The sequence below is a fragment of the Taudactylus pleione genome, unplaced genomic scaffold (genome assembly GCF_031769625.1).
Source record: "Taudactylus pleione unplaced genomic scaffold, aTauple2 ptg000114l, whole genome shotgun sequence".
NCBI classification, from domain to species: Eukaryota; Metazoa; Chordata; class Amphibia; order Anura; family Myobatrachidae; genus Taudactylus; species Taudactylus pleione.
The window spans coordinates 4,795,009-4,813,227 of NW_028284516.1; the positions used below are offsets into that span (position 1 = coordinate 4,795,009).

At 43.8% G+C, this 18,219-nt stretch overlaps 1 protein-coding gene across 1 annotated transcript; it reads right to left on the reverse strand.

Moving 5' to 3' along the window:
* Positions 1-568: 568 nt before the first annotated feature.
* On the reverse strand, positions 569-17,174 carry OTUD6B (OTU deubiquitinase 6B). The gene is made up of 7 exons (XM_088471389.1): positions 16,997-17,174; positions 13,852-14,006; positions 12,330-12,422; positions 10,516-10,828; positions 7,125-7,186; positions 5,375-5,481; positions 569-1,779 (listed from the first exon to the last, which is right to left on the reverse strand). Exons 1-7 carry the CDS (start codon positions 17,052-17,054, stop codon positions 1,704-1,706), a joined length of 864 nt encoding a protein of 287 aa, XP_088327515.1. The 5' UTR covers positions 17,055-17,174; the 3' UTR covers positions 569-1,703.
* Between the last annotated feature and the right edge of the window lie 1,045 nt (positions 17,175-18,219).

Sequence of the window (18,219 nt, forward strand, 5' to 3'; positions counted from 1 at the left end):
TGGGCGTGCCGGGGGCGTGCCTCCCAGACGGAGGCAATCCCAAGGGAACGCCTACCGTCAGAAGCCGGCCCCACTGACATCACTAGTGATGTCAGTGGGAGTGATCTTGGCTCTGATAGAGCCAAAATCACTCCGGGCCTTGCGGTTGAGAAACTCAACCGCAGGCTTAGGCTCGCAGTGGTGATGGTCGCGATGGTCAAGACCATCGCGACCATCATCCTGCACGCTCGTATATGCTGTGGGTGGTGACCCACAGCTATACGAGCGTCCAGGAGGACGCTCCATAATTATGGAGGTGGGCCCTGATTCAGAGCGAGCGCTCTTGTCAGAGCGTCCGTCTCTGAATCAGGGCCCTTGTCCATAGGCATAAGCAACAATAATGACACCTGGAAGCCACAAGAAGATTTGACCAACATAATGCAGTCAATGGGAAGGGGGATGGGGATTAGTTTTATTCTAACCAAAATTCTGCCAAGCTCATATTATGGCAGTACAGTATATGTAAAGAGCTAATTTTTTTTATATAGGGTTTTTTTTTTTTTTTTTTTCAATTGACAAGTGGAGACAATTGTTTGGAAAAAGAAAATAATTTATTACCAGATATTTAGGGATGACCAACAAGTGCTACAGATTTTAAAGGACAATCCTCCATAAATACATTAAAGATACAATTATTGTAACCCCCAGATTGATGCGGACCCTTGTGCCCAGGTAGATATTGAAAGAGGGAGCAGTGTAATTATAGTTCTTCTTCATATCCACAGTCCTTAGGGCTTAAGCTGAGCAGACACTTACCCGACCCAGCAGCCCATTTGGTAAACTATACACATTTACCAATCGGCTACTCAATATGTCTGGCCAGACATCACAACTGGGCGGGCACCTAATTTTCCCGCCTATTTCTTATATCAATGTCGGCGGTCCCTGCAGCCAGGGTATGGGCGGTGGACAGGTGGCCCGCACACACATTCACTGATATATCTGCATGATATATCGGAATCAGCTGTGCTGCAGGGTGGACGTCATTCACAGACATATCGGGTGTACACACTCACCTATGCGCTACCGATATATTGTTCGAATGATTGATAGATCTACAAGTGTGTACCAAGCTTTAGGGAAGCTTTCAATGTCGCCTGCAGCCATCACAATGGCTAATGCTTGGTGTGATATAATGTAGATCTATGGGGAGCACTCAATACGTAAATAATACCCCATGCTACAGGTAGCCATTGGCAAAGTACAAGGTTTTAGGAGGCGCCCCTTCCATGAGTCGTCAGATCTTCAACTTCTTTCAATTGAATAAAAAAAAATGAAAAAAATCTTTAAAGTGCAACCACTGCCTTACAAAATAGCGGCAGCCATTTTGTGGTCTGAAACAATATTAATAAAAATACATCCTATCAATTCATCAGTAACCAGCAGCATCATCAAAACACTTCATGGCCTGGCACTTGCACATAGTGTTGGCAGCCATTTTGAGGCCAGAAGTAGTATGAAGCTTATTTTCTAGGAACTTCTATGAGACCTGTATAATATTCATGATTTCCTACTGCCTTCATAGGCCCGCATTCTCATTAATATTGATCCAGCTCACAAAAAGTCTGTCTCTTGTGTTTAGACTAATGTGCTCTTGAATATGAATAATCACATTTTAATTTATGATGGGTTTTTCAGCAGCACTGGACATTCGACAGAGAGAACTAGTCTGCAGGCGTAATATTTAGTGGTTCTACAGAGTTATAATGCTCTCCCAGCCCATAAGCATGTCGCATATATCTGAAAAGAAAACAAAAAAGGTCACATTTATACATTAGCATGTAGCGTTTAACAGACAGCTATAATAATAATATAGAATTCATATGACCAAGTCTGAACAGTAATGAAAATGATAGAATACTCAAACAGACATGCAATATAGATTCACAAAGAGATTATATATTAAAAAAGGAAAATATTGTTTTATGGGTATATTAATCATCACAGACGCAATAATTATAATTTCTTATTTTATCATTTCTTATTTTCTTATAATTATCGCTGCAATAAGAAATTAAGTATCACCCAAATGTATTAGGAATCACATGAAGGGACAGGGGGCTTCAAAAGGGGCTTGTCCCTGCTATGTGTTAGAAGTGCTAATGCGATCACTTCACTTCTCCTTCAGGACCTCGCCGCGCTACTGATCATGCGTGATCTGCCGACCACGCACATGTGACCGGCCATTGCAAGCCAGGGCCTCTCCCGGTAACTATTACAGTGTAGCTTATAGGCTACAATGGTTAATGCCATCTATAGATGATGTTAGATACCAGGGACTAAACTCCGAAACAATTTGCATTGCGGAGCTTGGTAAATAGTTAATTAAGAAGCCCCCATAGAAACTTATGGGAGCTGCTTTTGCAGTTGAAAACGGGGGACCACAGCAGATATCTCACCCTCTATATACATCCAACTTTCTGGGGGGGTACATCCTGCAAATATTTGTTGATAAATAGGCCCCTTAGTGTGGAATATACATCAATATTAAATAAAATGGGTCTTCATAGTGAATGCAAGATTTGCGCCAAGGTTTTAACCAATACAGACTGCGTTATGTGCGTAAAGGTCATCACGCTCACTACATTACAGTGTCATGCTAAAAAAATGCTCTGGTGAAAAGTCACTGGTTGGCTATATATAAAGTGAAAATACGCAGACAGGTTTTCGGAGCATGATGCCATATTTATGATAACAATATGTAACTCCTTCTCTGCATCAATATCAGTCATTTATGTGTACAGTAGACGCACACAATTTATCCCTTGGGTTTTTTTTTTCAGAAGACTTCTCTGAAAATAGCATTAATTTGTTTTTATCTTTAAATAGCCCTTGATGAAGTGGCTTCAGCTACCCATCTTCATGTAAACTGAAATCACAACCGAAGCTTTCCAAAGACTCCTATAAAACTCTCACGTAAAGTAGAATGTCAGTGGCGTAAATCTTAATCCAAATGACTTCCTCACATACTGTAAAATAGGAATCCACCCATCTGTCATCCTAACCCTCTGTCCCATGCTCACTGTCTACCCCATCTGTGTCTCCCCTATAGAATGTAAGCTCTCATGAGCAGGGCCCTCTTCCCTCATGTGCTTTTCCTTCCTTTACTTATATTGTTATCTACTCTATACTCCTTACAACAGCACCTAACCCGTGACTTTTGCCATCCTGCTAATGTTTATATACCATGTACTTGTCTTGCACTATATGTCACTGTTTTCTTGTTTATGTACTATGTAAGGGGCTGCGGAACCCTTGTGGCGCATATAGTATAATAATAATAATAATAATCTCCTCACAGAGCAATTTAAAATTTCCCAAAATAGCCCGTAAAAGTGTTCCTGTATAGAAATTGCAGGAAAGTTAACTAAAAAGCAATATGTGGGTATTTTTCCTTTCTAACCACCACCAAGGTTCTTGCTTCGGCATTAATCCACCTTTCCAAAACAGCAAAATACAGGATTATATACGTAAATTGTCAAAATAAAATCTACACCAGACAAGAGCCACTGAGGAGCCAAATAATGTGAAAGATTGAACTAAACAAATTGAAATCAAGGTACCCCTGAGTTATTTGGATCCAAAATAGGGGCGATCCTCCCCTATCCCTGGATTTCTTAATGATTTCTTTAGTGTACGGGTTATTATTTGGTGATCAAACAAGTGTAGCCCCGAGTCTGAGGATGCCAGGATTAGGGAGATAGAGCACTTTTACTACCCCCCCATTCCCTGGCACCTGGCAGTTGATTTCAGTATTTTGGCGCTGATGGGACTGGGTTTAATTACATCATTGTGTCCAAGCCCCCCCTCCATTTAAACTACAGTGCTTAGGATGAACAGGGCTCATCCTTAACAGTTTTAATGCACATCTGGTGGATGAGTCCCACTCGCCCTTAGCAAAGAAGAGGATAACTAGTTTTCTATGCTATCATAGGGGGTAGAAAGTAAAATGATAGAATATCAAGCAGTGGAAAGAGTGGAACAGTTGCCCACAGCAACCAATCAGCTTACAGATAGCATTTTTCAAGTACATACTATAAAATTAAAAAAGGTAGAAGCTGATTGGTTGCTATGAGCAACGTCTCCACTTGCCCACTCTTTAAACAGCTTGATGCACCTCCCCCTTGAATCCAGAGATTTAGTTAAAACTATTAGCTACATTTTTTTGTGTCACTTTCACTCTTAATAAATGGCGAGCAGAAGTAACAGAATACAATGAATGGAATTTCATGGCTGTTGGCACTTCATAGTGTCTCCAGGTAGGGGAGGGGAGTGGGGGACTTTTTCGGTCATGCAGGTCAAGGCACAGAGTAAAACAGCCTTTATCTCAAATAAGTCCCCATAACCACAGTGTAAGTCAGGCTGGGTCCTCAAAATGTGCAGGTAAGACATAGAAAACTGCTGGAACTTAAGATGGGTACACATTAGCGCACAGGTTCTCAAACTCGGTCCTCAGGTCCCCAAACAGTGCATGTTTTCCAGGTCTCTTCACAGAATCACAAGTGAAATAATTAGCTCATATCTTTTAAAATGTGTCAGTGAGTAATGAATACAGCTGTCCAGCTGCAGGGTGACCTCGAAAACGTGAACTGTGCGGGGTCCTGAGGACAGAGTTTGAGAACCAAAGCATTAGACAATATTTCTTTAATATCGTCTAATGTGCATATACGATTTCGGGCCAAGCGCGCTCCCATTTGGTCGTCAGTGGCATCGCCAGGTTGGCCCTATATGCAGCTCAATCTGACAATGCAACTGATGACACCATGCAGCGGGATACGGCAGGGGCCGACATATCCGGCGGTTGGGCACAGGATCGTCTGTGTACCAGCCGCCCAATATGTTGGCCCGTCGCATGTCCAGATGCCCGTCGGATCGCTGGGTTTACATATCGTGTAGTGTGTACCCAAGCTTTAGTCTAGCACTTCCATTTATCGAGGCCAGGAAGGGTCTCTGGGCGCTGGAGGATGCGCCACCTGCAAATAGGATTCCCTACCCAGATGTTTCCTGCTTCCCGTCCACTAGCACACCAAAGAGAAGGTAAGGAACTGGGGGCACTCAACACTCTTACAGAGGATATCTGGGGCTTCTAAAAAATAAAATCATCTCCTTACACCTGAAGGAATACAATGGTGAACAAGGTGGAGCAAGAGAGTATAACCTATTCCAGTTCCTGCACTTACCTTTCTCAATGCCTACCCTGATGGTACCATTACAGTGGTGTAAAGGAAAATGACTCAATTAGAAATTCCAAGAATAAAAAAATAAAAAGAAATCTAGTCCACAGAAATGCTCCTTGCATCAGACATATAATAATACCGCCTCCCAGGATACTTACACTACAGTGATTGGCTTGCTGGAATATTCCTCACCAATGACAATAGGCGAGGCCTCTGCCTGGACCACCTCTATTGGAGTCTGCAGTATGTGTGACAGAGCTCGGAGCTGAATCACAAAGACAAAACGCTAAATATCAGATGGATATCAAAGTGTCTTCTATATGAAAACGCAACACGCAGGCTGTTTGTGTGACCAGATATTAATGCCCCCAGCTTATCAAATCAATGGAGGTGCTGAATATACTTTATTATGGGACTGAGGGCCTGATTCAGACCCGCTCGCGAGCGCACAGAGCTCACAAGTGGGTCGATGGTCCCTGACTGCGCATTCGCCGCCTCCGGTGTGCGCATGCGCGAGACCCGTACTCCGTCACAACGGGTCTCGCTACAAGACGGGGCAGCTGTCGATGTTGATTGACAGCTCGCCCCATTTTGTAGGCGGTAAGGGGGGGGTGGCTGCACAAACACAGGCGTTCCCTTAGGAAAGCCTGGCGTTTGTGAGTGGCCCTACTGACATCACTATTAGAGCAGGAAGCAGGAAGTCCACTCGGGCTTGCGAGACCTGAGACCCTACCACAGGGTCTCCTCGCAAGCCCGATGGTGGCGATAATCGCGACCATCGCCAGGCCGCTCGCAGAAGCTGTGGGTGACCAGTGAGTGGCCTGGAAGCTGAAAAATAATAATAATTCCCCGCCCTGTTTCAGAGCGAGCGGCTCTAAATCAGGCCCTGAGTGCCAAAGTTAAAATGACCGATTATATTTCAGTTTGCCGGGCCGCAGATGTTGTCGGGCACCTAGATGAACCTATTTATTTTTATCGCTGATTTAAAAAAAATAATGCAGCGATTAAGAATCGGCGCAGGAAAGGGGAGTTATTTTCTAAACAGCGGTTTTTAAATCTGCCAATTATCTGCATTTTTGCCTGCAAAATTTCAAACAGCAAATACTAATAAAGTGCAGCATCAAGTGGGTCGCAAAGACGACGTTTAGAAAATAAGCCCCTAGAGGTCCTATGACAATACTAAAAGCGCATGCAATAGCGGCGCACAGAGGAAACAGCTCATCCACTCACTAGGACCGGAATGAGTATGTGTAATGCCGGCTGTCGGGATGCCTCCGGTCACAATACCGACAGCGGCATCCAGATGGTTGGTATCCCGACAATATACTTACCCTCCTCCCCCTAACCCTCCTTAGGGTCAGTTATGTGGTGGACAGGTTTGTGCTTCTGTTTGTCCACATATTTACATTACACTGACCATAAAGAATTTGATTTGGTGCTGGACCACCAACCTTAGGCACCCCTGCAAGTGTCCCGAGGCACCCCAGGGTGCAGCGGCACACAGTTTGGGAACCACTGCCCTAACCTCTTACTCCCCAAAACCTAACGCTAACCCTGCTAATTGACCTAATCCTAACCCACCTCGCGGATAACTCTATGGGCACCCGGGTTACCTTCATTCGGGCACGCGTCCTCCTGGATTCCGGCGTCGGGATTAAGATAGGAGTCGGTATTTCAGCATCAGTATAGAGACGGACATTCCCTAGGGCCTAGTGACCACGCTCATAACTTTCTACCTGAACCTCAGCGATATCTCTAGCTCCTAGTGAATTGATATTGGCTACCTCCAAAGTGTTCAGAGCCAGGAAATATATAAGGTACATTAGATCTATTAAGTGAGCTATATGGATACTTGGGGCACTATAGTAAAGGTATGGCTTTAATTATAAATTACATGGTTGCACTTACCTCTAACTGGCCACCCCAGGCTGGTGTATTTGCTATTTCAGTGCAGTACTTTTCAAATTCTTCTGTATAAAAGACAATATAACTTTGTTACAATAGACTGCGCAGTCTTGTAACGTGACTAAATAAAGTTAATGAATTTTTCTACATCAGTCCCATCACAAACAATAACCACTTTCTCCATGGAATAAAACGGCACCAGAATGTTAGAATTATTACTTAAAACTTAATTTTGCACATGTCCCAGTAATATAATTGTAGGAATCGGGACAATCTGAAAATGGACTGTGGGTGGTGTCCTAAGGGGGCATGGTTATATTATCTTTGGGACCATTCTTCTACAATATGTGGAGGGTGACAGAGCCTACCTCCCAATATACCCAACAGTTAGAGAAAAATGTAAGGCTAGAGCTATGGTGGGATACCTAAAATCAGGACATTTGAAGGGGTATGCAATCGGAAAGCCGACTGCCTAAATACCGGCAGCCGGCTTCCCGACTGTCATATCCCGGCAAGGGTGAAATGCCGGGCGTCTAGATGTAGATGCCCAGCATTTCCCCGACGCCAGGAGACCAGCGTCTGGCATCCCGATCGTAGTGATGCCGGGCGCCGCAAGCGGACAGCCGCGGTGGGGAGGGTTAGGTTTAGGGCTCCCAGGGGGGGGACTTAGGGTTAGGCACCCCCCCCGGGAGGGTTAGGGTTAGGCTAGGGGGAGGGAGGGTTAGGGTTAGGCACCCCGGGGGGGGACTTAGGGTTAGGCAGAGGGGAAGGGGGTGGTTATGGTTAGGCACTTAGAGGGGGGATCAGGGTTAGGCACCCCTGAGGGTTAAAGTTAGGGGGGTTAGGTTAGGTTAGACAATACTTACCTATCCACGGTCGGGATTTCCAGCGCTGTCGGGCTTCCGCTGCTGGGATCTCTGCTGATGTCGGGCTGCCGCTGCCGGGAATCGAACCGGCGGAATTTCATACCAATTCCTTTGAAGGGGGGAGGTGGGGTATATATTTTGATTCTATGATAGTATTTCATACTATTCCACATAACAGTATGGTAAGCTATGTAAGATGCAACTACAAAGTTTAGGAAGAAAGTATGTATATGGATAGGGAACTAGTTGAAGCTTGAACTATAAAGGCTAAAGATAGATGGATCGGTGTTGAGCCAAGTGCTTATTAATAGTTTTATTAATACTCTTGTAAGAGAGCTACTTGCTACCAAAAGATTTACACAGAATTGGAGACTGGGCTGTCATGTGGCAAAAAACACGATTACACAAATGTTTTGCATCTAGGCCGAGGGGATGAGAACTGTGATACTACACATTACATGCAATACAGCAATAGGGAAACTGAGGGGGGAAAGGATTTAGTGATACTAGCTGACAGAAAGCAGTGTAACAGCACACAGTGCCAGACAGATGCTGCATACACTTTGTGGTGCCTAACTAATAAAAGTTACTAATAATAAGTGAATAATATCATACACAAAATGGGGATAAAGGTATATGTATAATACAGAATTATGAAGTAACTGGTTACACCATATCTTGAGTACCCAGCACAATTTTGAGCACCTCACCAAGCATACCTACCAACATTCAGACATTCGACAAAGCCGGACTGGGGGGGGGGGCTTTACACTCCTGGCAGCCGTTTTGATCAGAAAAATATAATTGTGTGTGGGGAACTCCCCCCAAACACTGAGAATCGAGATGACACCCACGGTGGTGGGACATTCCTCCTGTCCTGAGAGCGGACGGTTAGGGGGTATTCTGTAAGTAGGACATAGGAAAACCGGAGAGAGTTCAGAGGCAACTTTATCAGCAAAGGGAAGGGAACGTGATGAAAGAGTGGTTAGGAGAACCAGGGTCTTTGGGGGGGGGGGGGGGGGGGTTGTAAGTAAAAAGTTGCTTTAGAGGTGATGTAATTAAATACATCAACTTTCAATACCAAATATTTGTCGAACAAACTTTTTGTGCCAAGGGCCGTACAGAGGACAAATGGTTATCACCTGTGGATGGAAGCGAGGAGCACCAGGAACATAGGACAAGTTCTTGGATTCCTTGCCACATGGATCTTACCACGTACAAGAAACGTTATATATAATTAGTAGAGAACTTTATGGGGGTGACCACTCCAGGGAATTTAAATTTTTATGATCTTGAAGGATTCCCCCTGTGACAATAAGTTGGCAACCAATTGGGGTCTTCGTTTCCTTTCCTTTGGATCAACACAGCTAGTACCTATGAGAAGTTGAATTTGAGGGATTAATGTCTATATTTTCAACCTTACTCACACTGTATAGCTATCACTGACACTCTTCCCTACCTACTACCTATGTATTACATATGAGACGTGGACACTAACTCCATATTTTCCCCACTCAGACACGAATCAATGAGAATGAGTATGCTGGCCAGAATGCCCTCTAGTCACATAAATCTATATAACCCTTCAAGGCCTTTTGTCATATTCACAAAATTGTGTGCTTGCCTCCCTGCTGATTCTAAGCTTTCACTGTTTGACTCAGGGGCGTTTCTATAATGGGTGCAGAGTGTGCGGGGAACACGGGCCCCTGGGTCCAGGGGGGCCACACACCCTGCACCCATAATATTACTTACCTCTCTGGAGACCCACGTCGGAGCGGGGGTCCGGCGCTGTAAAACGACTGGAAAATGGCTGCCGCGACCATTTTCCCGGTGACCTGTGCATACACTGTAGACTCTGGGCACACTCTAGTGCCCAGAGTCTATAACTCCGGCGCTGACCGCGCACAGCTCAGTGCGCTGCCGGACGGAGAGGAGGGGGCCCGTGTCGGAGACTGCACACGGGCCCCCTCCTCTCTAGAAATGCCCCTGGTTTGACTATTGGTCTTTAGAATATATACTGACATATTAATAGTAAATATGTATAAATGGATTAAAATAATTGAAGAATATCTGCAGAAGAATTTACAAACTTTTTTGGGGGGGTATATAGAATTTGTTCTCTGAATGGCATGCGCTGTACCCAACAATTAATAGTAATGAGTGTTTCTACTGTTGTAGTAAAAGATGCTGTATTGTTACGGGTTAGAGATTTGATCCTTTAAACCCAGACTACTTATTCGTGAAATTATGACGTTGCACGTACGTGTGTGCAAAATGGTCAGACCAAAGCACTTCAGTACTCCGTTACCGCAGAGGGGAAATTCATGGCCAGTGGGTACGGACACACACTTTACTTGCTTGAAACAGTCCAAGGGGTACAATGATGGGACTGGATTCACAAAAGGCTGCATCCAAGAAATGCACAATTGTAATTATTAAATGCTTTGAATTAGATCCAAAACTACATCTATTTTAGTTTTGGGTGGAATTGTTCTTTACCATTTAATTTGTGTATAAATCTCTCTCACCTTGAGTGTACATGTCTCCTGTGGTGGGATTAGTGAGGAACGGGAGGAAATCATCTGCATGGCTTTGCATATAGTCCGCAGTTTGGTGCCTGAGACTTGTGAGAGTCAGGCTGTTCTCTCGCTCCTTCAGCTGGTGTTCGATGGCTCGGTACATGCAGTGACCGTCTGATGGGATCTGTCTAATCTGCAGCTGTCTCTCTGACAGAATAACTGCGAGCTTCTGACTTTCCAGGTGCCGAGCTCCAGACAGGTTCTCGATTTCAGCCTCCGCAATGCGCTCGTCTCTTTCCTTTTCTAAGATGGCTTTCTTCTCCTACAAAGGTTACACAAATCCTTTTAAGAAACTGAAATCAGCAGCTAGTGCCATGATAAAAATAAAATGTGCAATATTAAATGCAGCAGGAATTGGCCACTCATGCTGGAGTGAAGGTGGAAGGGAGAAAGATTGGCTCATCAATGACCAGGATGGGACAATACATTGTAGAACCATATTGGCTACCTAAATCTCCAAACATGTCCAGCATCAAACAAACAATTATCAATAACGCACAACCAAACAAAATATATTAACACTAGCCGAGGTACCCGGCGTTGCCCAGGTTTAAATCTTCAAGTTAGTAAGTTTTATTATGTGATGTTGTCCAAATCCATCCAGTGGAAGGTCCAGAATATGCTCCCAGGGTCAAAGTTCTGCCCAGCGTACACCAACGGGAGGTCTGACCGAGACCTCAACCCCCCTAGTAGGTTGTGAGTGGTTATAAAAACAAAATAGCTGCTGCTCCATTTTGTTGTTCAACTGTTCAGAGTACTTTTAAAGTATATATTAGTGAGTGTATTAATATTATTAAAATGTTTTTCTACTAATTTAGATACGCAGCTTAATATTCAACAACGTTAACCAAATATTTTACTGTTTTATTAGAAGGATTCTCAAAGGAATGTGCTTTAGTTACATATTTTGACTAGTTGCATCCAAGATTGTGTGATATTGTTTGCTTTTAGCAAGGAACCTTGAACATATAAATGTCAATGTCACTTGTTGTAATACTGTGCCAATAACCATATTTGAGGCAATGCTGCCCCCTATTGTTAATACTTATTTAAATATTATGACCTTATAACGCATATAATATCTGGTCTTTGTTTCCACCGGAAAATTTGTCTTCTGGGATCCAATGATATCACTCTGAAGTTTTTGTCCATATTATGTGATGTCATCCAAATCCATCCAGTGGAAGACCCAGAGCAGGCTCCCTGGGTCAAAGTTCTGCCCGGTGCACTCTGCCGTGAGGTCCAACCGGGGCTCGAACCCCTGTATTAGGAATCCCAGACCATTAGCCACCCCTCTGCGAAGTTTTCATCCAAATCCATCCAGTGGAAGGCCCAGAACAGGTTCCCCGGGTCAAAGTTCTGCCCAGCGTACACCAACGGGATGTCTGACCGGGACCCTAACCCCCCTAAAAACTGTCCAGGATCCAACTGAACCACCTTGCATTGGTTTCATCCCAATCAATGCAGGGGTGTCCGAATGCATAACCGGACAGACAGACAAACAAAACAATTCATTTTATATAGGTGATGTTGCAATTTGTACAAAAATTCAGGAATTCTCTACCCCAGCGCTGTAAAGCAGCAATGCTGTCCACTGTGCCACCATTAACCATAATAGGCAGGAAAGCAGAACAATCAAGAAAGGACAATGGATTAGCATTTGCCTGTAGCTGAAAGTTAAAAGCTTTGCTATCTCACTTGAAAAAGTAAAACAAAGAAATAAATGTAATAAAAAAAAAAAAAAAAAGGAGAACACCTCTCACCCGTCTCTTCTGTGCTTTGGATACGCGCGGTTGATGAACAGACACCTCACTTCCAAGATCTACACCGGTGACGCCATTAGTAATGCTGCTCAGCTGGGAAAGAAAAAGATGCAGGTGTAAATAAACATGAAAAAAAAACAACCATAAAGCAGGAATTACATAACCTATCACCAGGTTTTAACAATCATTTAGCGCATTCACACACAAATATTTGTAACCAACTCTGAGACGTCTTTGGAGCAGAGCGGTGCCGTATGGTAGATGGCGCTATTACATATAACCCAGCTTCGTGCAATATCCAAGAGGATTTACATACATGTTCGACCTCTGCACTGACTACTCCTCCAGCCAGACCCCATCCGCAGGCAAATATGGAGGACAGGATGGAATATTTCTTATTTCTTTATTGGCAAGTTAGTAAGTAAATAAGAAGCCTAGTACCTTCTATTCTTCACTCCGCATATGCAACTCAGGGCTACAGTAAGTAACCACAAAATCATCTCCAAGCTGGCACAGAACTAGAACAGGAGGTCAAACAGCCTCTTAGGCGGTATATTTATCAAAGTTCCATTTTGAGTGATTTCACATTTAGATTTACATTCGATTTTGCCATCGAACATAAAACCGAATCCCAGTCAAATCCCACTAAAAATCGAATAATCAGCAAAACATCGATGGTTTCCCATGGAGGAATATATAATCCCCAGATTTACTAAAATTCGATTTGCAAATCAAAGACAAATCGAACCCAAAAATCGCACATCAAATCCCCAAAATAATAGACCTGCTTCATGCTGGTAATTTTAGCATGAGCAGGTGCCAGTTACACAGAAACACACACAGATCAGTGAGATATGTGCATGCTTCTGTGTGAATAAACCTATTAAAAGTGTAAAAAGAATAAATAAATAATGCTGCGGCCCAGTAACCCCCCCCCCAAAAATCAAACTAGAAATCACTAGTTAAAATCGAACCACATCGAATTCGATATAGAAAATCTAATTTTTGTAAGTGTGGGATTTTGATAGTGATATCTACATTCAATTTAATTTCAGGTGAGCTAAATTGAGCATAAAATCGAATGCGAAATCAAACTGATAAATATACCCCTGAATATTAGCGGATCAGGAACATGGGAACTATCAAAATTACCTGTGTTCTCTTAATTACCTAACACATTCCTAGAAATAAAGGTCACACAGCCTGCTTCCCTGTGCGTCTGTATGTGCTTGTAAACGTGCTAAGCTTTTGGTCAAGGTATTTATTACAGAATGAACCCAGTTTACAACAACCTTATCTTATTTTATTTTTATTACCAGTTATTTATAGAGCGCATACATATTCCGCAGCACTTTACAGAGAATATTTGGTCATTCACATCAGTCCCTGCCCCAGTGGAGCTTACACTCTATATTCCCTATTATATGCGCACACACATACACACTAGGGTTCATTTGTGTTGGGAGCCAATTAACCTATCAGTATATTTTTGGAGTGGGGGAGGAACCATGGCGGTAGTCACCTCTGTTTGCACAGATTCATTCGATGACAATGCCGCAAGCTCCAGTTTGTGCCTGTCATCAAGCTCAGATTCCATCCTGGAAATGTCCTCGGTCAGCTGTTTCCTTCTCTTCTTGTCATTCTTGGGCACAGAAGTTTTCATGCTCTGAATCTTGGCTACAAAATGTAAACAGGAGAAACAATGTAACACTGGATCATGAGGCACATATTGGTAAAGAAAGTCACATATAAGAAGATCCAAGTGTTTAAAGGGAAGACATAACAATCCTCACAACTTTGGCTAGAAAATTGATTTTACAGTACTGGCTGTCGAAGACCGTCCCATTTATAGAAATCTGACAATTTGAATTGCTAACTTCTCTCTATTCTGACAGACGTGCTGCTCTCTATGATATCCAAAAAGGAGTTAAGATTTTTTTATTCAAAGTGGGAATTGTATTTAGCTTATTAACCTACTGACACTTACAACATTATGAAGATTTTTGAAAATACCACTTGGTCCCTTTTACAACGTCTCTCCTATTCTCATCCGTCACAGCAGTCTCTCCTGTACTCATCCGTCACAGCAGTCTCTCCTGTTCTCATCCGCCACAGCAGTCTCTCCTGTTCTCATCCGCCACAGCAGTCTCTCCTGTTCTCATCCGTCACAGCAGTCTCTCCTGTTCTCATCCGTCACAGCAGTCTCTCCTGTTCTCATCCGCCACAGCAGTCTCTCCTGTTCTCATCCGTCACAGCAGTCTCTCCTGTTCTCATCCGTCACAGCAGTCTCTCCTGTTCTCATCCGTCACAGCAGTCTCTCCTGTTCTCATCCGTCACAGCAGTCTCTCCTGTTCTCATCCGTCACAGCAGTCTCTCCTGTTCTCATCCGTCACAGCAGTCTCTCCTGTTCTCATCCGTCACAGCAGTCTCTCCTGTTCTCATCCGTCACAGCAGTCTCTCCTGTTCTCATCCGTCACAGCAGTCTCTACTGTTCTCATCCGTCACAGCAGTCTCTCCTAATTATCTTAATGTTTTTTTATCTGATCTGAAATTTTCCAAAAATGACATTTTTCTTCATCCTTTTCCCATAAAAATAAAAATGTGTTCATTGACATTAATATGATTGTATGTTTTATATTTACATTGTATATATTATATTGCTTTGAATACAATACAAAAAAAAAAAAAAGGAAGGCGCATTAATTTGGAGAGGCTAAGAAGGCAACTGAAACTCCAGTTATGTGCGCACCACATTCTGCTTGTAGCTGTTAAGGGCCACATCCACTAGACGATCTACTCCCTGTCCAATCTCTAAACGATTTTCCCTTAATTTATTCCCTTGAAATTTCTTTCAGTCTGAACGATTTACAAACGATTTACAAACGATCTTTAATAGATCAAGTGAAATTGACCTGCATGTTCAGTGACTGACAAGACGATCAAACGACCAGCGGGAGCGCGCATCATTGATCGTTAACGACCAAACACTGCACGATTTATAAACGATTTTTGAACGATAACGACGTCGTTATTGTTCAATCGCCTGCTAAAATTGTGTAGTGGATGCCCCCCTTTACCCAGAATGATATAGCGGAGGTACATTACTATTCTACATGTAGCAGCCAGTCAAAGAATCACTGCTTATTAGTTCCAGGAATATGGAGGATTGGTGGTAGGTGGATGTAGATAGCGCAGGTTCTTATGGCAAGTTCACAAGGAATGTGACATTTAAAAAAATACTACTAGTTTAAAAGGCTGCTCAGCACACCATGCCCAATACAGTATAGGCCGGGGTCTCAAACTCAAGCAGCTGTAAAGGGCCAAACACAGACAAAAACATTTGGCCAAGGGTCAAAGTAAAATAAAAAAAGGTAATCAAAAACCGTATTTATTTAGAATATATAAATACATCTATTCTTACAAACAGAAAGTATTTAAATTAATGATGTTTCATTTTTTTTGTCCTCCACGCACCATTATATATTTGTATAGCTTTTGTCCCATTTTCTATCGTACACGGCACCATTTTTCCGTTGTTTTTATTTACTTTTTTCCACCTCCACTACATTTTTTTTTTTATTTGTGCGGAGCTCTGCAGCCCCCCTGCTCCTCTTCAGCGTGACGCCATCATGAGGTCAAGTATGCTGCAACGGGTGATTCTTGATGGAAGGAGGAAGGCAGGTGCTCGGCGCGTCCTTCATTGCGCTAGGCGAGCATAAGAATGGGCAAAGCGTAAGAATCTGAGCGACTGTGACAAAGGCCAAATTGTGATGGCTGGATGACTGGGTCATAGCATCTCCATAACTGCAGGTCTGATGGAGTGTTCCTGGTATGCAGTGGATAATGTCTACCAAAAGTGGTCCAAGGAAGAACAACCGTTGAACCGGTGATAGGGTGATGGGTGCCAAAGCCTCATTGATGAATGTGGGTAGCGAAGGCTAGCTAGTCTGCTCCTATACCACAGAGGAGCTACTGTAGTACAAATCGCTGAAAGAAGTGACTGCTGGCTATGACAGAAAGGTGTCAGAACACACAGTGCATCGCAGCTTGCTGGGTATGGGGCTGCGTAGCCACAGACCGGTCAGAGTGCCCATGTTGACACCTGCCCAGTGCCAAAAGCGCCTATAATGGGCACGTGGACAATGGAAGGTGTTCTGGTCTGAAGAATCATGGTTTTTTTACATTATGCGGTCGGCCGGGTGCATGTGCATCGTTTACCTGGGGAAGAGATGACACCAGTATGCACTATGTTAAAAAGACAAGCCAGCGGAGGCAGTGTGATGTTCTGGGCAATGTACTGCTGGGAAACCTTGGGCCCTGGCATTCATGTGGATGTCACTTTGACAGGTACCACCTACCTAAATAATGTTGCAGACCAAGTACACCCCTTCAAAGCAACAGTATTTCTACTTACACACACATATATATATACTTGCCAGATCATCCCTTTAAACCAGGACACTCATGATTTACACAGGTTCTGTGGCTGATTAAAATAACCAGGAGAAATCCAGGCTCTAAGTCAGCCAGCCACAGAACCTGTGTAATTCATTAGTGTCCTGGTTTCAAGGGATAGTATGCCTGATATATATATATATATATATATATATATATTCACATATTTAGAGCATACAGAGCTGCATCAGACAGATAACGAAAGCCCTCACCCTGCAGGTCCTTCTTCTCCTTGCGGTGCTGTCTGAGCAGTACGGTCTCCTCGTCCATACTGCCTGCCAGTGCCCAGCAGTGCACTGTCACCTTCCCCGCATCACCACACTGGCGTCACTCCACAGCGTGACGTCACGACCTTCCCGGAGTACCGTCACATCGTACCAGCCAATCAGCTTTCGGAACTAGACAACGCCTACTGCGAGAGGTTCCGCCCTGCCAGCTCTAGATTGGCTCACACTCTCTAGTCTTGTCCTTGCGTTGCTATTGGGTAGCGGCAAATAAAGGCGTCATAAATTAGCGCCCGGTTTCTTGAAGCACGGTCGGCCAGTCTGACTGAGGGCAAAGCTTCCTACCATGAAGTCAGAACACTTTGTAGCTATGGTTGTGTGAAATTAAAATGATACATTGTCCATTATGTTCTTCTTTAAATTATATTCTTTAGCCTATATAGAACATACAGTACATGTAGAGACTATAGGTTTAAAAGTAATTTGTTATATTTTTAATGGACTTCTTGTTATGTGCTAAATAACTGATGAAATGTGCATTAGGTAAAAACGGGATGTAGTCAGCTGTTAGGATGCAGGAAGGGAGGGTAAGGATTAGGGGGTGAAGGGAGGAGGGTTAGGATAATTACGGAGCCCCTATTGGGATGCCGCTGTCAGTCTTTTGAGAGCTGGCATCCCGACTGCTGGTCTCCCATACCCAAACCTACCGATGCACGGGATGCCGGCGGTTGAAATCCCGGCCTGTGGCCAGAACACTGGCGCCTGAATCCCGACATCAGTTGAGATGCCGACGCCAGAATCCCGACAGCCGGCATCCCGAACGTAAGTATAGTGGGCCGTGTTAGCTGTTAGCCGCTGATGAGGAGGGGTTTAGGATTAGGCACCCCAGGGGGGGTGTAGGGTTTGGCTGAGGGGGGTGGGAGGTTAGGGTTAGGCTGCGGACGGGGGGGGGAGATAGGTTTAGGCACCATCGGGGGGTTAGAGTTTGGCACTAAGGGGGAAGGGTTTAGGATGCAGGAAGGGAGAGTTAAGGGGTGAAGGGAGTAGTTCTAGGATATTACAGAGCCCCTGTCGGTCTTTTGACAGAAGGCATCCTGACTGCTGGTCTCCCATACCCAACCCAGTAAAAACAAAGTGAATGAACTAGTGTTATACAGATCTGTAAAGCATTACATGGCGCATTGTGAAATATGTCAATTATCAGTTTTTAG